The sequence below is a fragment of the Leuciscus leuciscus genome, assembly GCF_965113295.1.
Source record: "Leuciscus leuciscus genome assembly, chromosome: 7".
Classification (NCBI taxonomy): Eukaryota; Metazoa; Chordata; class Actinopteri; order Cypriniformes; family Leuciscidae; genus Leuciscus; species Leuciscus leuciscus.
The window spans coordinates 22,051,463-22,073,407 of record NC_138731.1 but is presented as its reverse complement, the minus strand read 5'-3'; the positions used below and the strand labels follow the sequence as shown (position 1 = coordinate 22,073,407).

At 38.9% G+C, this 21,945-nt stretch overlaps 1 protein-coding gene across 1 annotated transcript in view; it reads right to left on the bottom strand.

Moving 5' to 3' along the window:
* myo10l3 (myosin X, like 3) overlaps nt 1–17,429 on the bottom strand; it is a 78,148-nt gene extending 60,719 nt beyond the window's left edge. The window contains exon 1 of the mRNA XM_082175659.1: nt 17,133–17,429. Coding sequence (XP_082031785.1) covers nt 17,133–17,153 — 21 coding nt within the window. The 5' untranslated portion in view covers nt 17,154–17,429. The remainder of the gene's footprint in view (nt 1–17,132) is intronic.
* Nucleotides 17,430–21,945: the final 4,516 nt, after the last annotated feature.

Here is a 21,945-nt window from a genome sequence, read left to right as displayed (position 1 = left end):
ATTTATATCGTTTTTACCTCTTATACACAGCCATGTCGAAGTGATCTGATCTGATGTGTACGCAGACTGGTGCATAGATATATACACTAGATGTCGCCTTAAAGACATTCGTTCCAATGAACTGCCGTAGACAAGGCGACATCTAGTGTATATATCTATGCACTAGTCTGCGTACACATCAGATCAGATCACTCGGACATGGCTGTGTATAAGTGGTAAAAACGATATAAATACTGTTCGTTTTCTCACACAAACCGCTCGTTTCGTGTCTTAGGCCATCAATGTGTACTTACGATGGGGAATTGTTTAATTTGGACGATGGGGAATTGTTTTAATTTGGACTCTGTGCATGCTCTTTGAGACAAGTGACCATAGACCTGCATTATATGACTGACAGACAAGAACGGTTTGACCTAAAAATATCAAAATTGAAACTACTGCGGAAAAAAAGACACCTACATCTTGGATGCACTTGAGGTAAGCTAAAACATACCAAACATTAATTTCAAAGTGAACTATCCCTTTAACTGTTTGTTCATATAATTATAGTTAATGGGGTCCAAAACAACATTGGACCCCATTAACTTTCAATGTATGGACAAAATAGACATTTTCAAATGATCTGCTTTTGTGTTCTGCAGAAGAAAGAAAGTCATAGCCACAGGTTTGGAACGACATGAGCGTGAGTTTCCATTTTTGGATGAACTATGCCTTTAAGTGTATGCGTTTGCTCAAATCTCTAATGATGAAAACAGCTGCAACGAAAGGGTGGTCTAGCAATGCTTTTGTCTAATTGTGTGACATCCTTTAAACAAAGCCGCCAACTTCCATGTTTTCAATCGGAAGGCCAAGAATGCAGAAATGGAGATGCAAAAACAGGAAAACAAAAGTCTGGCTGCTAAGACCACTAGTCATTTCCTGCTGTTGTGAACTGTAACACTGTCTTAATGGTCGTTCACACCAAAGATGATAACTATAACCATACAGTTTTAATAACTGTTGTATATTCTATGAGAATAGGGAAGTCCACACCACAACTATAACGATAACCAAACAATATTGTTGGAATCACTTTGAGAAGGATTTTTTTTCAGCTGATGAAGGCAAAAACAATGACAGCCAATCAGAATCTATCCTGCTTTAAAGAACTCTAGCTTTAAAGTGGCAGTTGAAAAAAGTGCAACGTGTGCTTATAATAAACAGAACGTGCGTTAGTGTGGACGCTAATATGGTAAAAGTGATAATTACGGTTATTGGTGTGAACGGGCCTTTAGTGTGTATGGTGAGCCAGGTTCTGATCTCTCACACTTACACACTGACAGCCATAAATCTTCACAGCGCGGCCATTCAGACGGCCAATGGAGTGTTGAGAGAGTAGTTTGTCCAACAGCACATGAGAACCAAAGGATCAATGGGAGAGGCTTCCACCAGGAAACCCAATCCCCAAGGTCAGAGCATGAGGATATCAATCCTCATTAACTTTTAATAATGACCTGACATGTGCAACAGCATTGGGTCCCGTAGGCAACATGTGCAGGCATTCACACAATATACATCCACTCTTTCCAAAACACGCTGTATGAAGATGATCATAGACACATGATACACTGCAATGGAGACATGGAATATAATGAGGCCAGACACATTCAAGATTTTAAGTGGAGGTAATCGTTAAAGGGATAGTTCACCTATAAATTAAAATTCTGACATAATTTACTCACATTCTTTATGTTTCAAGACTTTTGGGTAGCACATTATTTTAGTCAAGTCACCTTCATTTATATAGCGCTTTATACAATACAGATTGTTTCGATGTAGCTTTACAGTGATAACAGGAAAATGTTCAGCTGTTGTTCAGCTGAAGTCCGTTCAGTGTTGATTCAGTTCCATTGTAAAGATAATCAATTATTAAATGAGTTCATTTCATCTATGAAGCAGTTCTGCAAAAAAGGACGTCATCGTCCAGCTCAGTTCAGTTCTCATACAACAGCATCAGTAGTCAGATCAATAATATTGTTGAATATTAAGTGTCCCCAACTAAGCAAGCCAGAGGCGACAGCGGCAAGGAACCCGAACTCCATCGGGGACAAAATGGAGAAAAAAACCTTGGGAGAAACAAGGCTCAGTCAGGAGACCAGTTCTCTTCTGGCCAACAAACGAACACGGTGTCATTATGATTCAGGCTGCATCACAAGACAGAATTCAAATCAGGATCATTAGCATTCAAATATTCATCCAGTTCCTTTTGCTTGAAGATCAATTCATCACGCCGATATGGATCCGAAGCTGGTCATGGGGTCTATGCGGAGGACCTGTCTGGTTCTTGTAGTCTCTGCTGAAGATCTGTGCCGATGGCTGTCATGTCGAAGAGGCCTTCAAAGGGGATTGTCTAGAAGACACGCTCTCAGCAAACATTCAGGGCTGCGTTTTGGTCGCATCTAGGTGCAAGTCCACCATCTGATCTGATCACACTGCTATAATAAAAGTGGATTGTGACCAAAGGCTGTCAAGAGCCAAAATGACCATTGAAGTATCATAAAAGTGGTCAAATGATTTCAGTTTGTTAATCACAAAGCTATCTTAAGACTATGACTTAGAATACAGTGTACAAGTTGTGTATGGACCACTTTTATGAGACTTTAGTGGTGCTTTTGTGTAATTTTTGGAGCTTGACAGCACCTGATCACTATTCACTTCAAGGAGGCTTTTCACAGGCTGCGATGATGCAATTCCACAGTTATATACATTGTAAGTCTAGCAACATTATTTATTTTCGCTTGTACATTTATAGCGCAGTACTTTGTGCTATTTTATCTTGGTATTAAAATACAGAAAACTAACATAAAATGAACACTGCTGAATAGGTGTTTCAAATATAGTGGAAAGAGTGAATGAGTGACAGAAACTTTGACATCTTTCTTTTTTCCTCTTTTGGAAACTCATAGAAATTCTATCGTATTTTTTTTTCTTTTGCTATTGGAGCTAGTGGAAGCACAAAAATGATATGTGTTGTAGACTCCTGTCTTTTAATAACCTATATGACTTCTGCTTCTGAGAACCATGGAAATGTGAAAAGGGTCAACTGTATGAATAAAAGCAGCTCAGACATTCTGCTAAATGTCTTCTCTTGCGAAAGAAATAAAATCATGCACGAATGGATCAACATGACAGGACAAATGACAAAAAAAAATTAGATGAACTCATTAAAACTTAAAAATAGCCACATGTTTTAATCCCAGATAGGTAAATCTTAAAAAAAGAATTATTCCCAGGTAGAATAAGATCTTCAGATTTTTAGCAAATATTATTTAATCATTTATTTAAACTTGGAATATGCCATCTTTGAGAACATCTTTCCCTAAACACACTCACCTCCAAACGCAATACCTATATTTACAGAAATATGATTAAAGCATCATTTTATTGAGCTGAAATCATGGATAAGATGAGAGAGATCAGCCAGGTCTGTAACTGGCACGGGAGGGAAATTACTCAAGCACAGAGCTCGGAAAAGCTGTTTCACGTGACCTGACTGAACTGAATTACATCTGAAGCAGGGTCTATGGATTTAAGAAGATCAGATGCCATTGTTACATAATTCTCATTTACAGCATTCGTGCTTTATGGCACATGATGTCATTGAATTACTTGTGTTTAATCTCATAGATTAAAGGAAGTAAACATAAGTCTCTCTCTCTCTCTCTCTCTCTCTCTCTCTCTCTCAATCTCTCTCTCTCTCTCTCTGTCTCTCTCTCTCTCTCTCTGTCTCTCTCTCTCTCTCTCTCTCTCTCTCTCTCATAACTGCATTAATAACTGCATTAGTCTGGTCAAGTCTCCGTTAGCTCTAGCAAATGACGTTTTGGAATGGAGAACGGAGGCGTAGGATTAGATGCGTGAGAAATTAGTCCTACACACAAGAGCGTTTTAAGGACAAAAACCTGACAAATGTCTTGAAATACATAATCTGAACAATGTTTGAAGTCTGGTAACTGTAGTATAAGCAGAATAATTGACTCGGGTACATTGAATTATCCGAAAATAATGCACCTGCTTCGCATCGTGGCCGCATTATCATCTCAGGTGTGCATTATTTTCTAATAATTCAACGGCCTGTCGTCAATTATTCCTTACTGAATGAATGGGTATTGTTGCTGGGCACTTTAATGATTAATACATAGAAATTATAAAATGCTGGCATGGGCAGAACCAATGTACTAACTTATTCATGAAGCAGATAACTGTGGTTCAGTTTGCTGACATCTATCATTATGGTGTAAGAATGAGGGTAAAAGCTTTCCTAGAATATTCAAGGATAATCTTAATGTTTCCCCAAGGAATGCTCAAATAATTAGTGCTAGGCATTTTGAAAAACCAACAAAATATTAAACTTCAGCATGTAAGTTGTGCTGCATGGTCAAAAATAATACCTCAAATCATGTGGCTTGTTGAGGGGTATGCAATTACTTTTCAAAGCAATCAGACTGATGATTTTGCCTAGTGGATGATAAACATTGTAATATATTCCATATCCCAAGCCGTATCGAGGGAGCAGATTATCACAGAGCATCTTTTGACTTGGGCCAGTAAACATCCACCAAACAACCACCCTAGAAACTGATCTTTCAAGTGAACAGAGAAATGCAGCCAGAAAACAGATGTTCTGCACTCAAGGACACTCAATGTCAAGTAGAACCATAGAAAAACATGTGACTTTTCCCCCAAAGTAAAGCCAGAATGGACAGAAATAAATTACAGTTATAGGATCTGGGCAAGTAAAGCTATTGTGCTCAGCTTCTCATATTTTTCCCAAAATGTCTTTCCAAACATCTGCATTACCATGTCATCTTTTTTTAAATCATGCTGAAACAGCAACGATGGGTTCCTCCCTGAGATCCTATATTTCATATTTATTTTCAGAGAACTCAAAGAAGAGAAGAATTCTGAAAGTCTTATAACATCCCCACTATAATGACAACGTTTGAGACCAGACATGTTTCCACTGGCACTGCTGGAAACCGCCGTATGATGTCATCAATTATGTGGTGAGGTTAACAGATTTTCCAGAAGCAAGCGCCATGATGCCTCTGAAAGACAGCAGTGTAAACCTGCTTTGTGCACGGGGTGAATTGTATAGGCAACAGATGGCCACAAAAACACAAACCTCCTCCTCCTCCTTCCATTCTCTCCTCCACTTACATCATTTCATCCTCTCCTTCCCCCACCTTTCCATCACCTCGGCAGTCTCAAAGCAGAATGGTCATGCTCTGGGTCCCAGAGGGCAACCGGGCGGAAATCCTTCAACAAAGGCCAGCTGGGCAACTCTGAGGCAGGGTTTTGTCTGTCAAACTGCAGCACACGTGCAAACAAAATAACTCCTTCGTATTACATCGTATTATACTCTGAGACATGAATCAGCTCCTTTTAGCCGGAACACCCGTGAATCGATAGTAGAAATCGAAATTTTGTGGGCAAAAAAAGGTCCATTGTGGGTTGTCAATAGTGTAGAGATGTATGAAGAATAGCGCACACAGAAGTAACTTTCACAACAAGCAGCTTTCTGTTGGTCAGCGCCGCAAATTCGCATAACCAACTTGAACGAGCGAAATCTGCAATCAGACTCCTTTGACTGTATTTTGCCCATGAAATTCATAAAACGGTAAATGTGTCTGCACCTTTACTCAAATTTCAGTTTGGAATAGTGGACAACATGGAACCAAGATGCTCATATGGGAAATGCTCATTTAAGTCGGGCTCGTGTCATTTGTCACTCCCCCTTCATCTTCCCAACATTTTCTCTTATTTCTACACTATTACTTTCAACAGAATTGGCAAAAAGCCTAAAAACTGAATACAATTTTGGTAAATGTGTAAATAAAAAAAGTCGGCATGAAATGGAAATTCACTCAACAAAAATATCTCTTTACTATATGCACCTTAATGCTCTTATTGTGAACCATTTTTGTAAAACTTTTTAGACCTTGCAATTTTGAACTATAATGCCTCGATCTTTCAATGAAATGCTTCTCTATGGTTGGTGACTGCTGGATTCCTCCAGCATCATTTAGTCTGCTTAAACCCTGTCCCTTTCTTATCGACTCAATCGACTGCAAGCTAACATTCAGACCTGCTTCTATCCAATCAATAACAACAATGGATAGAACCAAATGCCCGTCCAATTATTCTTATTTTGCAATGATCTGTTTCACTTAGAAGTACGTCACAGTTTGGAAGAAATTATCTGTTGCTACTGTACTTCCATTACATTGCAACTTCAATCTAGTTCTGGTTTTTAAAAAGCTTTTTGTTAAGTTTGATGAAGGATCTTAACACTAACTGTTAACCGGTAACACGGATGAGTGGAAAAAAAGTCCCGTGCCCTTTAAAACAGAAAGCACAACTTAAAACGCTCCGTCACTCTGAACCCTCAAAAAGGGCTACCATTACCTCTGTGTGTTTAACGGTGCCAAATTTGGAGGAGATTTGCTAATTAATGAGACTGAAACATTAATGAGACTACACAGCGCAAGGTGGCGTGTCTCTTTCTCCTTGTGGCAGGCAGCCCAAGACCAAGAGTATCGAGTGATCCAATCAACTCAACAAAAGAAAACTAATCAACTTCCACAAAATTAGATGTTATTTGGCAATTAGTCCAACGCTAATTTTCTTTTTCCGATCACACTGGCTGCATTGTTTGGCATGAGATGTCAAAAAAAGAGGGACAGATAACTCAGTACTAGACATTTTGTTTACCTTGTTTAAGAAGAACTCCTGTGGACTTTGCAAATATGTTCCAAAGCAGCTGCTCACACTCTTTTTCAATGAGATTCCTGCACACTATTTAGATCTCAAACATTGACACTTATTCAGATTATCATAACAATACTGACACCTCCGCTGACCTCTGGCTGTCCTTCAGTGCAGCTGTGCAGATGTGAAGAGCTCTTCACATTACAGAGGCCCTCGGATACTGAAGAGCAAACTGACTGGCAACTCAATACTGACTGCAAAATGACACACACACATACATACACATACAGCTCAATGAGTCTTGGTTTAATCTGTGCATTGCATAAGACTATGCTATATTTCTTGTAATTATCTTAAGAGAGAAATAGAGCAAAAAGCACGTTTTCCAACAATCGCGTATTTAACAGAAAGATCTCTTTGAACTCAATCCAGCAAAAATGTCCTCCATCGTTAGGACTGGTCCAACTGCTAATTTATTGTGCAATGGTAGATGATGGTTCACAAAGCTAACATACTGTTGTTCTATGAAACCAGTCAATGCTTTGAGTTGAGTTATTGCAATGTGACCAGGATCAAGGGTTTGAACTGCAGAATATTGAGGACGGAAATTAGGAATTGGTCAAGAAATTAGGTTGGTGTCTGATTAGATTGATTGAAATTACTGTCGGTCAGAGATCTACATATGTCCTTTGAACAGTGCTAACATAACCTGATGGGTCAGGACAGTCAACAACTGACTAGCCGGTTACTAGGGTCATCTAGTGAGATTATTAAGTGCTTGAAATTGGGTGAATTTAGGGCTAAAACTACAACTTTTTCTGTAACAAATTCACTCAGTCTTCAACAATACATTTCAAGACAATTTAGACTTCAAATCCTCTACTCTGAGCAATTTAAATGATAATACATAAGTAATACATAATTATGCATATATATAAGTGTTCAAATGTTCTGGGATCAGTAAGATTTTTTTAATGTTTTTGAAAGAAATCTTATATGCTCACCAAGGCTGTATTTATTTGATAAAAAGAAAGAAAAAACAGAATATTGTGAAATATTATTAGAAATTAAAATAAATGTTTTATATTATAATATATTTTTAAATGTAATTTATTCCTATGGTCTAAAGCTGAATTTTCAGCATCATTACTCCAGTCTTCAGTGTCACATGATCCTTCAGAAATCATTCTAATATGCTGATTTGCTGCTCAAGAAACATTTATTATTATTATCAAATTTGAAAACAGTTGTGCTGCTTAATATCTTTGTAGAAACCATGATACATTTTTCAGGATTTCAAAAGAACATTTATTTGAAGTGGAAATATTTTGTAACATTATAAATGTCTTTACTGTGACTTTTGGATCATTTGTGTCCTTGCTGAATAAAAGAATTACATTTCAAAAAAGAAATAAAAAAAATCTTACTGAAGGGCTATAATCTTACTAACCCCTAATTCACAATCAAACAAAACACTGAACATATCTAAAAAAGGCTTTTTGACAACTCTGTGTTCCATTAAAATACATGACAAGAGCAACTGAACCACACAAAAGACCAATCTAGTGTGAGAGGGGAAACTGTACCTTAGGATGCCTACTGTATGTCACAAGCTACCGCCAAGTGAAACCAAGACAGCTCTCTCCCACCCTATGTCCTCAACCTACCCAGACCTGCATGACATCAGCCAAGCCATTGAGAGGTTTGCCTCACCTCAAATCAGGGTCACAACCGAAATGAATGTTTAGCATCTTGTAGAATAAAATTCCTGAAGATGAGCTCAAACATTCTTTAACTCTAGGACACATTTCAGGAATTATTTGCAAAAAGCGCCCTTTTGTACGGTCCAAGCGATACATTTACAACATTAACAATTCAGAACATGTAAATTCACAGTTGAATTGACAATAGAGAGTGAGGCAGAGAAGGAGCAGTGTTTTGTACAGGATCCGATAAACAGCCTTGGCGCTCCGTCACTAGGCTGACAGCAGTATGAATAAATGATGGAAGGTGCAGCTGATCAGAAATTAGCTAATGGAGAGATTGTGGCCCCAGGGGAAGGACACTTCCCAGAATTCCCCCATATCAGACAATAGTGAGAGAGAGTGCTAATAGCATTGAGAGATTGTGACACTTAATGGTATTAACCTTACAACTGAGATGTTCGACTGATTAGCATAAAGCATAGTCTGGAGACGGTGATTAACGGTCATGGCAGGTTGTAATGTACTCTAAATGAATGAAACTTGTGGATACTCATACATTAGCTATATGGTTTTGTTTACACAGTTTGTGTCCAATTTATTTATTTATTTTCAGACAGCAAAGAAAAGGAAAGGAAATATATAATGGGAATTTGACATCCAACTTTTCTCTTAAAAAAAAAAACCCCATCGAATTCCAAAATAATTATTTTCCAGGTTTTGGCCTACAAAAATACATCATCCTTGCAACACCATATAGCACAAATACAGACAAGTAGGAAACTTGCAGGTGTGCATGTGTCAAACACCAATGTTTGCACACGCTATTTAATGGATTATTCTCTGAAAGGCTACGTGTTGGGCTTATGCTAAGCGTTCGCATCAAAACTGTAGTATAATTTGGGCTTAAGTGGTGGTGAAGACTGGAAGCTGTAAGTTGGACAAAATCATGTGCACAAACAACCTTTCTCACTGCTGTAAACCTTTAGCCAAGCCAAATACTGAAGTGAAGCGAAGTGTATTCAAATAAACAACAATCTAAAATGAATCATAGTATTTAGAATAAAACTGTAGCCCTCAATAGTAGAAAGATCCCAACCTGGGGAAGGACAGGGGCTATTACTGATGTGGCAGCTCTTCTCAGTTGTAGCATTCAACAAAGACACGACAGCCGTTCAGATAAAATTGGCCTTTTTATAAGAGATCAGCCCTCATCTGACAAAACACATAAGAAACGCTTCTCCAGCACCAAAACATCTCAATGAGGAAATGAAGGAGACATACAGTTCTGTCCACAGTTATTAGCATCTCAGAAGCCTTTGAGCGGCCTGATGCCACTATACTGCATCTTCATCTCACAAACTGTACAACAGCAGTTGTTGAGGAGTCAGATTACTGCCATCTTGCACTGATTCCTAATGTGGAGAGCCAGCAAAACAATAAATGTTGACTAAATGTGCAAAGGCTTTACCTCAGTCTCATAAAACATATGACAGTACAATATAATTTTGCCACCTGGATCGCTTTTCTATGTTGTCCTATACTTAAAAAAAACAAAAAAAACTTTCAACTATTCCATCATCCCTTGTGCATCAGCAAATAAGAGCGATAGGACCACACAGGTTGTGATCCCCACTGAGAACATAATGAGAAATGTATTTATCTGATGGAAGAGTTGGTTGGGGTTCTGAAGCCTTAAGCTAAATCTGCTTTGCCACATCCTGTAATGCACAGAGCTATAGCTTGTTGATCATCTAATGCTGACAATAACCTATTTAAACACCATTTACAGACAGAAATTACAGTTATTTCAACATAATATGTTTCCCAACAATACATAAGGACTCAATTAGGTTAGTATTCTAAGGTTGCAGTTTAATGGGATGGCAGAATGCTTGAACTTGTTTTTTAACCCATGACTGTAAGCCACATCATGTCACAGATGTCCCTCCATGATGTCTTAATCACAGGGAAAACTTTGTACTAAAATAGGAAACATGCCATCTGGGCTGGCTAAACAATTACATGCTGTGTTTTTTACTCTAGAGCTCTTGGTTTCTAAGTAATTGAGGCTTATGGATATTACGTTCCTGGCTGCTACTTAAGGGATATTTCACCTGAAATTCTGTAAAAAAAAAAAACAATTACTCACCCTCATGTCGTTCCAAACCCATAGGACTTTCATTCATCTTCAGAACAAAAATGAATAGATTTCTGTCCCTTTACTTCTTCAAAATGTTCATAAAAACATTGTAAAAGTAATTCACATGAATAGAGCAGGTTAACCGAAGTCATCTGAAGAGATACAGTCACTTTATATAATGAACAGATTTAATTTAGTCTATATAATTATCATCTATAAACCCTGATCAATGAGCACAACATACAGTAAATGTAAGCACAAACATGCTTGCTTAATCCATGAAAATCAATGGGTTTTGTTCCTGCATCTACAAATTGCATTCGACCAACAACATTAATTTTTCAAAACCATCTTAAACATATCAGCCATGGAGATGAGGAGTCCAGGTCAAGTTGCAGGTGGTGTGCTAGAATTAACATGCAGTATTATTCAAGATAACTATTATGAAACAAATCATTGTGATTGTGAGGTCATAGCAGGTTTGACATTAAACAAGCTTAAATTGAAGGACGATATTGCATGTCAGCTGTGCAACAGCTTAATCTCCTTACCAGTAAACCCCTTAAAACTTTTATTTATTAAAACGAGAAGAGTGGAATATCCAAGCAAACAAAGTAAAATATTCAATAAATAAAATGTAAATGAAATGTTATGTACAATTAACCACATTCCCAGTAGTTCCTCTGTTATTTGGTGTGTACCTGTGTGTCTAGCCCACAGTAAAAATGAGGCCTTCCACGGCCCCCTGTAAATCTTTCGGGGCTCCAGTCAGGGGTCCGTCTCTTGTGAACAGATTACAGCACAAGAACTGATTGTGTTAATCAGAGCCTTTAAAGCCTGTCTGCTACACCCGTCTGCTCTCAGTGCCCCGAGCTACAGCTGCTGACAGGGGCACATAAATAATGCTGCACCGTCACCAGAAGGACAGGAAGGATGGGATGGTACAGATATTATGAAAAGGTGGTTCCACCTGACTAATTTATTGGCCCCGAGAGGGTGATAATTGTACAGATGCTCTATTATGCCAAAACATTCTCACTGAAATAGTGTTTCTCAAGTCACTGGGCTTCCTCTATAAGAGTTGTAAAAAATTATACGTTTTTATTTTCATGAATAATCACAGGTCTAAACAGCGAAAAGTGATCTCACATGCTCAATAAAGGTGGAGAAAATCTGTTAAATATAGTTTGCTATCAAAGATCCTGTGAAAATTAAAGCATGACTACTCAGAGAACAAATGACAGTCTACAATCAGACGACCATAATGAAGTTAAGCCCCTATATGATCACATTTTGGAATTAGCATAATGACTATTTTCATTTGAAGGTGAAGAAGATAATCTGAATTAAACACATTATTCTAACAACAACAAAAAGACAAACACAAACACTATCCACCAAAAAAATCTCTCAACCAGACAACCTTCAATCCTCGAGCTGCCTGAATGGTATATTGGCACAAACTGGTATCTCCTTCCACACAATTTGCCCCTTAGGCAAAACAAAAGCTTTTCAATAGCACCGTTTGGTGTTGATGGCGAGGATCCATGGCTGCTGTATCTCAGCAGGGGGGCTGGAGCGGTGGCAGATGGAGACACAACTGAATGCAGAGGTACAGTATTAAGAAATGAAGGGGGAAGGGGTGCAGTGCACACACAGGCCTCAGAGGAGATGATAGAGGGAGCGCTATTTACATGCGCCGCGCCCTTTAAAAGACACTGTAAAGTGCAGCTAAAGAGAATGAGTCCCGTACACTGCCGTAGCTTAAATAGTGTAGTTAAAATAGCAACATTTTGATTAAAAAATGGCTCTAAAAAGTGCTTTTAGGAAACAAATGCTATAGAAAATCGTGATTTTTTTTTACAAAGCAGCGAATTACATTTCATAATACATATTGTGTCTAACATGAATGTATTACAGATCTTTCTAGTGCCCAACCCCAACAAAAATAACAATATTGTATTCAGTAGCTCAAAATTTCTGCCATTTTCAAAAGAAATAAACTCCATTTATAGCACACCAAAAGGGATGTGGTCTTCCTGAGTCATGCTCAAGACTTTTAAGGTCATAGTCATTGTGGTTTACTGTACAACCTGTCCAAAATCAGCTCCAAAACCGCCATCCTGTGATGAGAACATCTGAGAGTCTATTTCTATGAGTTTTCTAATAAAAAAAAAAGAAGGAATGGCATTAGGGTACTTAAACTCCATCACTAACAAGCCAATAAACAACAGATTGGCCACACAAGACTAATTAAACCCACAAAGTGAACAAAGAGTAACTGAATTGGGGTGAATCCATCTGGGTTTGTGTCCAGATGTACACTGCAGCCCAATAATCATGTAAAAAAAATTAAAAGAATCTCTCACAGAATAAATCCAGTCAACCCACATACAAAACCTGTATATGACAGAGAAGCTTTAATAAACGCATCAGTCCTGAGAAAAAGCGATCCTTGCTAACATCCAGACTGCATTGAGAGGGATTAATATGACCTTATGGGATTGCCGCTGTACTCATGTAGCCCCACTCCTGCTGAACACTGGATCAGCTAGCAATCCGGTTTGAACTGAAATAACTCCTGCACGTGTGAGAAGACAATTCATAATTCCTTATACCAACCTGCAGCATGACGAAAGCACTTACTGAGTACCTACAGTCAGTCTTATGACTGATTAGTCATAATAAGAGATTATGACAATGCAACTAGGCCCCTGGAACCTTAGAACAGCCCTATTATTGACAATAAACATGCAAATTCCCCCAAAAAGTTCTCAATATATGCATTCTTATTAAGAAGAGATGTACCCAAGGTCTGACAAACAAAATAGAAGTGGCGGGGAACAGGAACACATAATCTATTTATTGTTTTGTTCTTCCTGTCTAGTGTACCCAACAGAGTAAGGAGGAAAAGCTATGATTTCAGTCGCCATCAACATGAGAGGTTACCTAAGGAAGTCAAAGCCAGACAGAGAAGAATAGTGTGAAACCCAAACCAGAGGAACTTCAAATCCAAGAGCTATAGGGCGACCAAGAGGCATGGCTTGGAATCTCGGGTCAGGGTTACAGAGACTGAGATCCTCTGGACAGGAATGTGTCTGGAATAGGAATCTGTTGCTGGATTCGAGACACTGTTTCGAGAGACACTTTAAAAGCAGGAATTCCATTTTTAAAGCAGATCAGCTGTTGTTCCAGGCTACATGATCACTTCATCGATCCTTTTTTTAGACTGCTCTTCTGAAGTGGATGTTGTGGGTATTTTTATCATAGCTGACACTGGACTGAGCCGGAAATGTATTTGTGGTTCTGTGATTAATTAATGGACGCATGTGCTGCTTGAGGAATAAGCTGAATTCCTCTGGTCAGTATGCGAGGGAGAAACATAAACATTCCTTCATGCTAAGGATGGACACGAGTGCATGGGTAAATTACTTTGAACAATAATAATTAGGTGACTCAACTTCAAAATAATGAGACGAGTCAAAATGGGGCCTCATTTTTGCAATTTTGTGTTTAGTTACGGCTGTATCTTAGGGTCCAATTCGTGTCAACATTATCACAGAGACTTTCTCTCCAGTGAATTAGAGGGTGTTCACACAGGACACAATCATCCATTAAAAAAAAAAATTTGTGAGAGAATTAGAGGGTTTAGGTTTTTTTAGTGGTGCGTTAAAAAATGGACATAGATACAATAAAGGCAGAACTTCCTCAAGTGTGATGTAAAACAAATTTACATAGCGGAATGCCAACTTACACAATATATACATTGGAGGGAAAATCTAATTAGTAATACAATACAATACTGAAATAGTTTTCGACATCTGAAATGATTGACCAAAACAGTTAGCACTTCTCCGATAATGCGTTTTGACTGTGTTAGCTATTTTGTGCCAAATCTGCACACAACATGGATAAGCTTGCTACATCAAAACATGTCAGCAGTGTGGATGCAATTCACCGTCTACTAAAACAACTAAATATGATGCTAGAATAGCAATACGTAAAATATGTTCAGCGAAAATATCAAGCGTCTTGTTGACGAAGAACCAATTTTTTGATCACCTGTGAACACGACACCCCGAACAGCAGAGTTCAGTTAACCAATTATGCAAAGTAAATTACCAAAACTTTATACTTCAGTTTTTGGGTAAATGAAAACTTTTGCTTTTGTCGTTTCTGTAAAAAAAATATGTTGATGCATGACTATTAACTTTTTTATGGATTTCAAAGGCTTCTAACACACTAAATATACAGTTTCTTTGGAAACTCAGGGGTAACTCTTACTTTAAAGCAGTGATGAGTCTATCACAGGTGGGAATGTTGAGCGGAATGGGAATCCCATGCTTCATAAATCTCTCCATGGGAGGATGAATCGACTAGTTTGTCTGGGAACAACCACACTTAGTCATTAGGATCAATAGGCATGGACAGGTAAGCTCCAGCAGAATGATCTAAATGACACACTCTGAGTATTCAGTAGTTTAGTGACTCAGCAGCTGGCAGAGGAAGGATGAGGGCTTGTCTGAGGGAGAACACAGCCTGGAGGGGAAGCTAGGGATTTGGCAATATTAGTACGCCTTGTCCTAAGTGTGGATTCAGATGGGAAGGGAGGCAATGCTTTGACATATCAGTGAAGCATAACAGTGGTAATGTTAGCTTAACCCTGAATTACAAATCATACAAGCAAAGTGAAGAATCTTTAAGTCAAAGTTTACAACAATCCATCCCGACTATCAGACATATTGTTTTAATAATTCCGAACCATACTTTTGATTCATGCCTCAATAATTTCATTGGTCTCAGCTTTAAATCTGAATTCAAATGCTTTTAATGCTTCAGATTAATTAAAGCCACACTGACCGCTGTGTGGGCCAACGAATGGGAACTTCCTCCTGACAGTGGCCCATGTCTATAAATAATCTTGGAATGTTTGCGTTGTTGCTTCTAAGCCTCATCATTCAGGCCCTTAATCTTAGATGTGTCTCAGACCCGTTCTGTCCTCCATCCACCCCAAACAGATGTTTAATTACTCTTCCCATTTAGACCTTATGTGGTCCTCCAAATGCTCTACTATGAAAGCCTGACTTTATATGCAACTTCATATCTCACAATACAAAGTATGTGACTCTGAATATAGTGTTTTGTGGGAAAGCCTGTTTAATGGGGTAAAAATAAGTATTCTTTAAAGGATTAGTTCACTCCAGAATTAAAGTTTCCTGATAATTTACTCACCGCTCCATGTCATCCGACCCAGTGTGGAGGAGGAGGTCTTTCCAACTTCAAAAGCATCCGACATCGTTGTTTTACCTATTTTTGTGAAGGGCGTTTGACTTAGTCGTTGCACGTTCGCTTTGTAAACACTGGGTCGGTACTTCCGCCTACATCACGCGTGACCTTTCCAACGTCCGTAATGCGAAAAGTCATAGACATGCTAGTGCAAGAAGAGCATTTAGTTTTTTTAGAAAATGACCAATCGTTTCGCTAGATATAAGACCCTTATTCCTCAGCTGGGATCGTGTAGAGCCCTTTGAAACTGCCTTGAAACTGCAATTTGGACCTTTAACTCGTTGGAAAGACATGAACATCTTGGATGACATGGGAGTGAGTAAATTAACAGGAAATTTTAATTCTGGAGTGAACTAATCCTTTAATTAGACTCTTCAAAACCTTTATACCGCCAAAATTAGGAAAGAACAACAATTGCAGCGCAGAAAAAACAACTGGTTATAACAGTCTTTTCTAACTCTAACAAAAAGTGTATTTCTTTTCAGCACTGAACCCTACATACTCTTTGGTGGTCTGAAACATTGGAAGTGGGGAGGGGGTTTACAAGGCCATCTGAATGCTATACAGTAGTATCTAGTTAATACTGCTGCAGTGGGTCAGTGCGTTGTGTGTGAGGTCTGAGCTTTCATTGCCAGCAGGTTTGTTCTCATGCGCTGACACAGAGACAGAACAGCAAAGCCGACAGAGGGAGGCATGACACGCATCCTGGGGGTCTCCACTGAGGCATTTATGATCATTTTACTCCAGATCAAGATGGTATTTTGTTCACTGCTGTTCTGCAAGCACTAGTGATCTTCAAAGACAGTGAAGTGGTGTTAAATAACCTTTGAACTTGTAATGAATGTGAGAGGGACTCCCCAGTCTTCCTCACCTGGAGGGACAGAGGGTCCTAGCAGAATTAACACCTAATGATGAACCATGACAAGTGCCTTTAGACTTCATAGACCATGTTTGTATAGTTAAATAGACCTGATTTAGCAAAAAAGAAAGAACAATGGACAAAATGTATAATATGAATATAGTCTAGACAGAAAAATAGACATACATAGCCTACATAGGCTATTATTCTGGTTGAAATGTTTAAAAGATGGTAAAATATTATTGTATTAGACGCCGTAAGTTACAGTAAACGATAACATGTCAATTGTGATCAAAACTTGGAACAAGCTCAGCAACATCCTTTTAAAAGCAGCACCATCACAAAGGAAACAGGGAGAGACTGTCCCAGTGAAGTGTTCAAGTTTTCCACCTACCTCAACAAAGAAGGTATCCATCTGTATTATGGTCCTGTCCGGTGTTTGGTGATCAGGGTACCACTGACTCCGTGCACTGTATAGATGCTCTGCATTCACGCGCTTAAAGATAAAGCTGAAGTTCCCATCGTACAGTCCATTCAGTAATTCCTCTGATTAAGCTTAAAGTTTATTTTAAAAGCTCTTGGCAACTCATTCAGAAACCGCTTTGACGGGAATGTGTCTGTTGTGTGTATTAGAAGAAGCTCGTGTTTGTCCCAGCGGCAGTCCTGCTCGTCTCGCGCGGCGTGCGCTTGTGTATCTTTGTGTAGAGAAAACACTGAGGAGGACACCGGCTCATTTGCGTATGACTGCCGGGGGCGGGGCTTAGGAATAAGACTCCGCCCACTAGACACACCCGTGTGAGAGCATTAGAGCTGCATAATGGCACAGCACTCCGTATGAGGAAATTCCTTATAATTAAATGAAATGGTCTGGTTGGTTTTTTATCTCATAAATAACTGCAAAAGCACAATATTATATTGTGGTTATTTAATTATGCTGTTCAGAGTTGTTGTTGTTTTTGTTTTTTATATATAAATCTTATTGTGATGATAGAACAAAGGAAATTATTCATTTGTGTTTTCAATTTTTTAATGGCAAAACAGAAGTTTTGTAAATGTCCTCAGAAATTGCTCAGACTTATTCTACTCATTTCATGGAGAAAAAAAAATAAATAAAAACGATTTAAGGAGCCCATTAGCCTACTCATTACATGATTTTTGGCATTCCATGAGAGAGAGAGAGAGAGAGAGAGAGAGAGAGAGAGAGAGAGAGAGAGAGAGAGAGAGAGAGAGAGAGAGAGAGAGAGAGAGAGAGAGAGAGAGAAGAGAGAGAGAGAGAGAGAGAGAGAGAAATATCCAGGGAATTCTGGAATGGCTTTGACCCACTTAGTGTCTGGATTGTCCTCTTAGGAAAGTCACCCAAATTCAGACTAAGTCCCTGTATATCGGTCGTCACTTAAAAAAAAAAAAAAAATTGTTTTATTAACATATGTTAATTACTAGCTCTACGCATAATATCAAGTCAATATTTGAGAATGCTTGTGAATGAAATGTTACAGCTAACACAATCAGGGTGAGTCCACTCCCTCAAATTCTGGCAGTATCATTAACAAGAGCCACTATCTCAGCATGTTTGACCCTTACAATGGGGTTAATTATATTCAAGTGAGCTCCTATGAATCTCTGTTTGTAGCTCTTCTAAAGTCAAAGACTGAGGGAGGTCTGTCTGTATGGGTGTGCTACAGCTGCTCTTGCTGTAGGCACAGTGTTGTGACCTCTCTCATTTAGGTCAGCTTTCTATCAGTCTGAGTTGCAAGGACAGAGAAAGGCCTGGTAAACTATAGTTTTAAACCACTCATGGTACATATGGTATTCAGCAAAATTGTTGATTTGGCTGTACTGACACTGTTGGATGAGAACTGAACTAAATGATGGCATCGCTGTTTTCTACAGAACTGCTTTATAGCTTAATTGAACTCATTTCATATTTTGATGATATTTCAGTTATTGAACAGATCTAAATCAACACTGAACTGACCTCACAATGACACTTTTATCTTTTTAATGCTGCTTCACAGCAGAATTGAACTTTGTTTGCATCATTGCCTTTAAAGCTGCTTTGAAACAATCTGTATTGTATATAAAGCGCTACATAAATAAAGGTGACTTGACAAACTGAACGTATGGTGAATGCCAAAAAAAAAAAAGTGCAAGTAAAGTGTCTCGTCAGAGTTTTGCTCTGGGACTTGGGACATGCAGGCATAAACGTTTTTAAATGACTTGGATCCCAAACTATGAGTCTTACAGTAGTTCAAAAGTTGTAAAATGTAAAAGTGCATCATGTCTCCTTGAGAAAAAAAAAGTCCTATAAACTTTTTAAGATTTAATATTAGATTTGCTTGGATAAGAATCAATAGTAATGGAGTCAAGTTCTTTGGGGAATAAAATATTGTCCTCACCAAAACTCCATTCTCTGTTCCATAGCTTTATATTCAAAGCACTCTGTCATAAAAGTGGTCTGCATTACTGGGGAGGACATTAATCTTTAGTTAAGTGGCCTGTGAAAGATGTAGAAGCCTATAAGATGCCGTTTTTGTGGCATTGCTCAGATTCAATTGTGCGTTTTAAGAGCAAAGTGAATACAACTTATATAGCAAGCTTAATAACATTTATTGTAAACAAGTGTGACAACCGTGCACATCTTTATAGTTATGTACTTATACATTTAAAGAATAAATTCTAAGGCTTTTAACAAATGTGTCTTGCTCCAAAGATTGGCAGAGAGGAAGTAGTCCCTGCTTCTGATCAAAGTCGATACAGAATATTTAGCTCCGTCTGTGATGACAGACCTGCCCGCATAAGCAGTTACAGAGATGCTTTACGATCATAAGAGCTGCATACCAGAGTTAACTCTCAAAATGATCAGCTATATAGTAAATTGTGTATTTTCAGAACAGATCACCCACTGTCATGTAAACTAAAGAGAAAATGATCTGTTCCCTGCAGTCCAGAGCTGTTTTTGATTATTCTCTTGTATTTCTGAGCCAGGTTTAACCTAACTGGTTCTTATGCTTTAATCCGATAGTAGCCCATGTCATTAACTGTATGTAATGAAGCTCATTACCTAGCCTCATGCCTAGCTCTATTCAGCTTTATTCTGTGCAGATTTCAAATCACTCTTGCATCAATCCAAAACAGTGCTATAAACAGCCTTCAACTTTGTGTTTGCTTAAGGCTGAGGCATGTGGCTGGTATGAGAATGGCATCAGGTGCCGATGACAGATCCCAGCAGAAGGAGATCTGTTAAAAGACAATGTTGTGCTATATTGCTGATCAGATCAGTGCGATTCTGTCACTGAACAATATTGCTTTATGCTATAATTTACCCCTGGAAATAGTTTAGAATGACTGCTCTTTCTATATTTAGTAGCCTATAGTTCAGATGTCAAATTATTCTTCAAGAAAAGGTGAATGATCAGTTTCTACTGAAGTAGGTTATTATACACAGTCAAGGACCCTGTACATTGTCTGCTTGGATGGGTGAGTGTTGTGTTAAAGTGGTGCACCAACCCCCACTCATTTAAGCAAACACAAAAGATAGTGTATTTGTAATTAGTCTCGCATCATTTTAAACAATTTATCCTGGTTCAGCTGTGTGGTGTGCTTAGTGGGATGCAGCAACAAAATCCCAGGTTCCCAAATAGATGAAGTCTTGTGCAATACCTGAGGTCAGACAAAGAGCTCAGACAAAGGCAGGCAGTGGGGTGGCTGCCACTGGCTAATCAGAGCGGCCCATGAGGAAATGGGGGAGGGGAACAGACTGAGACAACCTGGCAGTGTTTCTGTATCCCAAGAGAATTTCTTCATTAACCAGCATCAACGCGATACATGCAGTCATTTTTTCATTTCAAACTCAGCTGTCAGACTAGCTTGTTTAAGTGATGGTGTTTGTCAATGCAATCTGTGATTTACAAAAAAAATTTGCTTCATGCATGTTGTTTTTGTTGTGAAAATGATAACCTGATTTTTGAGCCAATCGGAATTTGAGTATAGAGTATATATTATCTTTGATAATAAATAATTAGTAACGAGTCCAAATGATCAGATCATGTGTTGTAAACAAACATTATGTCATCATGTGTCACTCCATTGGAAATTTGCTGTTTCATTCTGTTTTCAGACAAACAAGTATATACACAGACTAAATGAGTGATTTAACAAGGGGCAGGTGGACATAATAGGTTGTTATGGTAACTAGGCACACTCTTGGAAACTAAGGGTACGCTTACAAGACGTGGTGGGGTGTGGCGCAATGGATAAGACACATGCCTTTGGTGTGAGAGACCCGGGTTCGAATCCACTGTGAGACACCAATGTGTCCCTGAGCAAGACACTTAACCCCTAGTTGCTCCAGAGGCGTGCGACCTCTGACATATATAGTAATTGTAAGTCGCTTTGGATAAAAAGCGTCAGCTAAATGAATAAATGTAAATGTAAGACAACGATGTGCTAAAAACGTAAAGTTTTTTCTTTGTACAGATGACAACGTTATTAAAACGATCCCCGTTGGAAAACAACTAATAATGCTGTATTATGCATGCAAGTAGTTGGCGATGTCACCTGCGCACATACGCATTATTTTACTACAGTGCACTCGAGCCGAACGCACAAGCCTGCAGCAGAGCCATAAGGATGACTGTCCCAGGTGGAGCCGAGGGAGGGAGGAGCCGACTGGTTGATGGGCCGAGGTGGAGTGACGGGCTCAATGGCTTGAGGTGTCGACTGGGGATCCCCTTCCCAAGTTGGAGCTGGAGACCGGAAGACCCGAAGCGGATCAGAACACCAGAGCAGAGCAAACATAGGAGGAGACGAGGACCTGACAGAGAACCAGCAGAGTCATGGCCAGAGGACTGACTTTCTTAAGTAGAGGAGGTGGGAGAGGGAAGCTGGGTGGGACCATTGGAGACAGGAGACTTGGATGTCCATGGGGGGAGTGGCTGATCACTGGCTGGACTCTGGTTCTGTGATGGTCTTGGGCAAGGACATCAAAACTGGATAGACATGTTTCAAACAGTGTAAAATGGCTATAGTCCAAAGTCCAGTGGGCTATAATAGTTAGCTCTCAGCCAGTAAATATATTTTAGGGTTGTATCATCCAGACCGGAATGCTGGGCCAACACAGAACCGAGCAGAGTATTTCAATAATGGGAGATTTTCACAGGTGAAGACTATTAAGAGTGCTGCTTTATCCTTTTTTTGGATCCATTCTT